The following is a 7,510-nucleotide window of genomic DNA, read 5'->3' on the forward strand; positions in this document are numbered from 1 at the left end:
TGGCCCTGTCCATTTCAAAGCAGCCCCCGTGGCCGGTCCCACTCTTGTTCCCAAGACCTGGCCACTGATCTCTGGGCTCTTCCTCCAGATGCTTGGCTCTGGCCCCTGTCACAGGCACAAACCTGTGCCCTCAGAAAACAGCTCAAGGACATAGTGCAGTCGGGGGCAGGGGGAGCTTCCAGGGCCCACACCCATGGCACGTTGGGGTGTGAACACACCTCTCAGGGGGCAGGTGCCTGGCCTCCAAAGCCACTTCTGAGGAGCCAGGGACCAGAGTGCTGGGAGCCTAAACAGCAGCCTTCCTCTATGGGACAGTCACCCCTTCGTCTGTTGGGCTCCAGCTGGTACCCTACATGGGGCTATGGGCAGGGAAGATGGGGGAGGAGGAAAAAGCATGGTTCCTGCCCTCAGACATCCTGTGTGGTCTGGCTAGGGTTAGAGATCTCTCTCATACACACACACTCACAGTGGATGGAATGTTGTAGAGGATAAATATGGGTACAGAGCACGCATCCCTGAGGCGCCAGGGGAGAGGTCAAGGCAGGCCAGGGAGGTCAAGGAAGGTTTTGGGAAGAAGGCAGAGCCTTGGGAAGTGGGTGGGCTGAGGCTGGGGTTGGGGTACGGGGGCTTAGCTTACAGGAGGAGGACTGCAGGGGCTGATGCTCAGGGTGTGCTGATCCAGGGGATCATTTGGGATCCTTCTTCTGGGGGGGGCTTGTCAAGACAACTGGGGGAGAAGGGGTGCTGGCTCTTGGGGGCAGACCCTCTGACTGGCCTTCTGCCTCCCTTTGAATTTCTCTCCTCCCCATTGTGTCACAAGTGTATGCCCAGGTCATTGCTGGGGGTGGGGAGGTGGGATGGGGGCAGGTTCCACATGGACACACACAGGTAATAATGACTAAGCTCGATTCCAGAGAGACATCCCAGCAGGTGAAAATTAACACACTGCCACCTGATCAGCCTTGAAGGAAGCAGGTCACACAGCTGTAGAGGGTAAAGGCCCTAGTCAAGGAAGGCTTCCTGTATGAGGGGAGGCAGGTGGGTGAAGGGCTCTTCCGCCTCAGGTGGCAGGCAAGATGCGGATTCCTCTTGTTCCTCCAGCAGATTGGGTGTTAAATGGAGGCTGTCTCATTGGCTGTTGCCCCCTCCCGGTCCTTCCCCTCACCCCCACCCACTCCCAGGCCTAGAGACCTGGGCTCACACCCTCCTGAGATAATCCAGCTATTTCCTGTCCCTGCCCTCAGCACCCCCTGTAACCAAAGTGGGTCAGGAGCCCTTTCAGGCCCAGTTCACATGCCAACCCCACTTCTCTGCCCGCAGCTGCAGAGCACAGGCCGGCTGCTGGAGGAGCAGCTGCCCGAGATGATGGCCGAGCTCCTGGCCAGCGCCCGAGACAAGATGCTGTGCCCTTCAGAGTCGATGCTGACCCGGTCCCTGCTCCTGGAGGTCATCGAGCTCCACGCCAACAACTGGAACCCTCTGACACCCCCCATCACGCAGTACTACAACAGAACCATCCAGAAACTGACAGCCTGACAGCCAGGGGGCCTGGCGGGTGGCCCGCGGGCAGCTGGAGCCCTGATGCCCAGGGCCAGATGGACAGGCGGGAGGACAGGGGTGGCCCTGGCGGGAGAAAGAAATGGGGACGAAGGCAGGCAGAGCCGGCGGCCAGCCTGGAGTCAGACCGGGAAGGGATCAAATCCCTAGGAGAAGCTCCCTCACCCTGCGAGCCCCCCCCACCCCACCCCCAAGCCTGAGCATGCGGCAGCTCACACCAGTAAGGGAAGCATGTTTCTCCTTTGCGGCGGCCCGGCCCTCCCCCTCCCCTCCCCTCCCCCTCCTCACGCCCGCTTCTCCCCGCCCCCTCTCATCAGCGCCGCCCCCGAAGGGCTGTGTGCGAGGGGTTCATCTCTGCGACTCCTCAGAGGCCTTGGCAGCCCGCACGCCAGGGGTACAGCTTGGGTCAGAAAGGACCACAGGAGGCTGAAAAAGTGGGTCGGAGACGGGCTTGCATTGTTTCCCGCATGCTGTCAGCCGCAGTCGCCAACTGGCAGCAGGCGACATGTAGCAGATGTCCGGGAGGACAAAGGCAGGCACGGTCCCCACCAGCCGCCCGTAATTGACGGCCTTTGTCCGCGCGCGCACGCGCGCGCGGCTGAGCTGGGGGACTGTGGGGGCCTCCTCTAACCTTCACGCTCCACCTTCCCAACTTCCAAGCCTCCTCCGTTCAGCCCCCAAGCTGCAGGTCCCGCGGGGGCCGGGGAACTGGGAGGGGAGATGGAGTTTGCCGTTCTACTTGCGCTCTTTTGTTTCATTGTGTTTTATTTTTTCAAAAGTCAGCTGCTTTGAAGTCTCCTCTCCCGATGAAAAGGGCCCGCGATGTGATCACACAGTGAGCACCACAAGGACCCCCTGATTAGCAGGAGATCAAACCCAGCCCCCTCTGGAAGGATTCTAGCCACAGACAGCTTGCCAATAGCCAATTAGGGTAATTGGAAACTTCTGCCCCAGCAGGGGTCCCCGCTGGAAGCCTCTGCTCCTCAGCCCCTGGCTTCCAGTACCTCTGCTCCCTCTTATTCTAGCTTTGCTCCCTCAAAGGGCTGATACTGTTGCTGCTGGGAGAGCTTTAAACCCATCCTAGCCCAGGCCAAGCCTGGCTCAGAACGAGACTGGTGAATTAAAACCAAAACCCTAGGTGATGCTCCCCCGTTCCACACACAGATCTCATCCTAAACTTCCACTGTTGGGGGAGAATGTGGATGGTAGGGCTGGTGCCTGGTTCCCCAGGACTTGGCCTTTTAGCTAAATCACCCCCACCCCCACAGTCCGTGTCACAGGAGGGCTCTAGGAGCTGCAGCCCCAGGGCTGTCGTGAAAAGGTGCATTCACTCAGTCATGAGCAGGACCATCAGGGGACGAGCGAGCCACCAGCTTTCCAGGCTGGGAACAAGACTGGGGATTCTTGGAGGGACCAAGCCCTGGGAGCAGCCCCTTCTGTGATGGCTACAGAGGAGGATGCGGGTTAGGCCCTGGGAGACTGGCTTTGGGTTTTCACTGGTGTCCAAACAGCCCATCTCCTGATCTGGAGCCCACACTTGGATGAGCCCCTGGAAAGTGACCTCCGAGCCCAGCAGTCTCCTCACCTGCTCTTTTGTTAAGCCAGTCCTTGCCTGGGTCACCTTGGAGACCCCCTGGCTGCCTGGTCCCATCAGGCAGGAGGAAAGTCCCCTTTGTTGAGTCTAGGAGAGCAGGCAGGTGGGGTTGGGGACAGCCTCCTCCATACTCCCCCCACCATCACCCCCTGGCTGCCACCTGCCTGCCAGCCCCAGGACGGGAACCTGTTGGGGACAAGGCATGGGGGCAGAGTTTACCTGGAACAAATCAGTAGCCTCTGCTAAGGAGCCCCGGCTGCCCCTGGCCTCTGCCTCTGCCCTCCCCCGCCCCTTCCTCCCCAGCCTCTCAAGCTTCTCACTGCCTTTCCTCCTCAGCCTGGGGCCCAGGGACACCAGAAGCCCCACAGGAGGCCTTGAGGGAAGAGCTGGACTGACACTCAGGTGCTCAGAGGGGGCACTAGGGAAATCACGGTGCTGAGGAGTCAGGCAGCCCTTAGAGAGCTGCACCTGGGCTGAAATAGGCCCTGCTGCCCTTGAGTGGTGTGAGTGAGTGAGTGAGTGTGTATCTATGAGAATGGAGCAGGGCCCCGGAGGAAGACAGAGGCCTAGGGGTGAGGGTGGCAGTGGAGGAGACAGAGAAGCAGGGCCTCCTGCCATCCTTACCTTGGGCCCAGAGAGCGAGCTTCCCAAAGGGACCCCAGGCACGTGCACGTGGGGCTGATGTTCCCCTGGAAAGCAGAGCGGGTGGCATCGCGGGCACCATGGGCCTCATGCCCCTTCCTCCAATGGCCTTCCTTGGCGGTCTTGCCTCAGGGCCAACCCCTCCTCACCTGTTAGGACCAGAGTGGGAAGAAGTGAGATATAAATATGTATACATATATAAATATATTTTTAATTACGTGTCGTGTCACGGTGGCTCCAGACATATGGTTTGCCTAGTTTACTCCGTTGCTTGAAAGCGCTTCCTGGCCAATCCGAATAACAATTTGTGTTTTTCTAAATGCAGCTTGCTGCTGCTTTTTCAGACATGGAAGGAAAACGTTTAAAAACAAATTTGTTTTTAAGGAAAATAACAGGAAAGCCTAAAATCGGGGACTCTGAGGCAGCTTCCCTCGGGAGACTACTCAGACAGGAAGCAGGGGGCAAACGTGGGTGCCCCCAGACCTCCGTCCCCTCCCCAGGCCAGAGGTCTTCGCTAGAGGGAGGCTCCATCCAAGCTGACCTCTGAATGTATCTGACGGGAGGCTAAACTGGATGTTGCGTTTCCGAGGCTCGCGCTGTTTTCCCCACTTGCCTGTGGCTTCCTTGGCACCCAGAGGAGGCAGAGTCCAGCCCTCGGAGGCCAGTCCTGTCTTGGGATCTCTCCCCTGCCAGTCAAAACGAAGTGGTCCTTGTTTCGCTCTCAGGCATCCAGCCTGCTCACGGCAGTCCCGCTCCCACGGCCTCCAGGCTTTGCCTAAGCTCTGGGACCGCAGCCCCACGAAGGCCCCCAGCCTCCCCTGGACAAGCGGGAGCCCCACCAACCTCCACGGGAGTGTGCGCCCCCCCAACCCACTTTCGTCTGCTCGTCCTTCCTGAACCCGTCTGTACACCTTTAAGTTTGGGGGATCGTCCTGTCCATCCATGTAAATGTAAATGTTGGCTGAGTCAGTATTTATTCTGATTTTTATTTTATTTTCCTCTGAGGGATGGGGAGGGGTGGTGTGGGAAATGGACCACTGATCACGCCCTGGGCAGCTGCAGGGGCCGGGACCCAGACAGCCAGGCCGCCACAGGAGCAGCCCCACGGGGCCGCCCAGACGCCAAGTCCTAGTCTCTTATCTGGCATCAGAAGCCGGCCAGTGTTCCTTGTCCGACAGACTCTGGCCGACCCGCAGAGTTCTTTCCCTCAGCTGTCGGCGCTCTGTTGGGAAACCTCAGGCTGGGCCTTTGAGAACGCAGATCAGAGAAAAGGCAACTTTCCTCTGCTCGGGCCACTTGCACAGAAGGGCTGCCCGCCTCGCCCAAGCCAGCTGGGAACCTGGCCACGGGTCCTACCTCCCCTGAGTCGGGGCCTGGGGCTTCCTGCCAAAGCTGCAGCAGAATCCTGCTCTCGCGACCACCTCCCCTCCCTCAGTATGTCCTGCTTTCCAGCTGAACCCAAACTACAAGTGGGTTTAAAAAATAAACCACGCCAAAAACAAAAATGCCCTGAATCTGTGTTCTTTGTGGGTTTGGCAAAGGAGAGCTTTCCCAAAGGCTTTTGTGCCTCTCCACGGGTGTCGGCAGAGGCCTCGGAGGAGCCCCTACCTCCCCAGGTGGTGAGGAAGATTCCCCATAGTTGGGCCACTCTTCTCCAGCCCCCTGCTCTCCACAGCGGCCCAGGAGAATGTGGTGAAGGAGAGAGATGCCCCTCCACCCCAAGCTGGGAACTGTGGCCTAGCCAAGGTGGCAGCATTAAACCAGTCCTGCACAAAATGACTTTTCCACTAAAGATTCAGTTTCCTGCATGTTTCACCATCCCACACCCCAAACCTACCCCTCCCATGAAAAAGTCACTATGACATTTGGCTGAGACTTGGGCCCAGCAGCTTCTAAACGTCAGCAGCCAGGAGTTCCCATTGCAGCTCAGCAAATTACAAACCCGACTATTATCCATGAGCATGCGGGGTCAATCCTTGGCCTCACTCAGTGGTTTAGGGATCCAGCGTTGCTGTGAGCTGTGGTGTAGGTCGCAGATGTGGCTCGGATCCTGCGTTGCTGTGGCTGTGGTGTAGGGCAGCAGCCGTAGCTCTGATTAGACCCCTAGCCTGGGAACCTCCATATGCCGTGGGTGCAGCCCTAAAAAGCAAAAAACCAAAAACAAAAAAATGAAGTAAAGAAAAAGTAAGCAGCAAGTGGCTATCCTGTCCCTGTGGGTCAAATCAGTCTTTCATCAAAAGGTCTCAAAGGGCCCCAGTGGTTTATTTTCCTGTGATGACATGTCCCTTGTTTTGCACAATCCCTTCCACGGCAAGACACTGGGGACACTGCCTCCTGGTAACACATCCCCCTCAGGGATTCTTTCTGGCTACAAATTGCCAGGCTTTCAGCTCAGGTGGTGACCAAAACATCCACCCTCTGTTCTTCCCTAGTCCGGCCAAGATGGCGGCCAGGGCAGCCTGGAAGCCTGGGGAGGTGGGTCCCTGCCCAGTACTGAGTCACGTGACACTGCCGTGCCAGCCAGAAGTATGCAGATTGGTAGAGGGAGACAACATTTTGATTAAACAGTTGACACTTGTCAAGCTGAAGTTTTTTACCAAAATGCAAAGGAAGAGCAGAAAGTCAGGGCCAAAATGAAAGGGGTTAGAGGGTGGAGAGAGGGCAGGGAAGGAGGAATCTCACCAAACACTGTTCTCCAAAAGGGAGAGGAAGTTTTTCTGGGTGATATAGCTCTGGTTCCAGAAGGTTCTCAGTTACTGAAAACTATGAAAGAAATGCTCCAAATAATAAATGTTTCAATTTTGCATTTCACCACCATCTGCTGATATGTGTTATCTGTCCTGCTGAGCGGGGTTATGTTTGTACTGGGGTCTATAGGAAGGAGGTGAAACCGACAGCACTAACCGCCTGAACCCAGCCAGAACCCAGACTGGGACTGGAACCCATGTGCGGGGACTCGAACCCAACCTAAAGCCAGATTGGGACTCAAACCCACCATTTCAAAGTCAAGTTACTCACCCTGTGTCTGGACTCACTGAGGTTCAGGTTCTTTATGCCTCCTCGCAGAAGGAATTCTGCAAGAGACAAAGTGATAGGTGAGAAACAGACTTATCAGGATAGGACGCTTACAAGAGATGCTAGTGGGCAGGCACGGAAACTTCCCCTGGGCCATGATTTTATCATCAAGGGGGATGGGGGTTGGAAAGGCCCGCCTCTTCCTTTCTAGGAGTCGTAGCTCCTCCTTAGTATCCAGCAAATTGTGTATTCCAATCAGCTGAAGTGCGGTCTTCAAACTCTTGCCCTTGGTCTGAATCCGCATGCATCATCCCATCCCCACCCAATGACGTGAAGCCATTGTAGCACCTCCACTAGTTAAGCAAGCCTGCCTTGTTCTGAGGGCTTTCCTGAACTTCCAGTGGCCTCTCAGTATCCCCCAGCTTTCCCTCTTTATCCGTGATCCCATATTGGTGCTTCTACAACCACCTGTGCTTACTCCATCCCTATCAGATGGGAAGACTATTTATTTGGGATGAATAAACTAGAACACACACACACACACCGCAGACATGACTTGCACTGCAGACATGACATAAGTAACAAGGCAAAGATAGCAGAAGAAGCAGGGATTAAGATGGTGAGAGGAAAAGAAGTAGTTATAAGGAGTTTCTGTTGTGGCTCAGTGGTCATGAACCCGACTAGTATCCATGAGGACGTGGG

At 56.5% G+C, this 7,510-nt stretch overlaps 1 protein-coding gene across 50 annotated transcripts in view; it reads left to right on the plus strand.

The window, feature by feature from the left end:
* The window catches only part of CTIF (cap binding complex dependent translation initiation factor), a 321,869-nt gene extending 316,571 nt beyond the window's left edge, over positions 1-5,298 (plus strand). For all 50 annotated transcript variants that reach the window (XM_021092817.2, XM_084965542.1, XM_084965695.1 and 47 more), the window contains one exon: positions 1,321-5,298. In XM_021092817.2, coding sequence (XP_020948476.1) covers positions 1,321-1,536 — 216 coding nt within the window. In that variant the 3' untranslated portion in view covers positions 1,537-5,298. The remainder of the gene's footprint in view (positions 1-1,320) is intronic.
* The last annotated feature ends 2,212 nt before the right edge of the window (positions 5,299-7,510 follow it).

Source organism: Sus scrofa, chromosome 1 (assembly GCF_054392235.1).
Source record: "Sus scrofa isolate SSC_HxYL_T2T_F1_AM1 chromosome 1, Sscrofa_HxYL_maternal_Yorkshire_Landrace_v2.0, whole genome shotgun sequence".
In the NCBI taxonomy this organism is placed as follows: Eukaryota; Metazoa; Chordata; class Mammalia; order Artiodactyla; family Suidae; genus Sus; species Sus scrofa.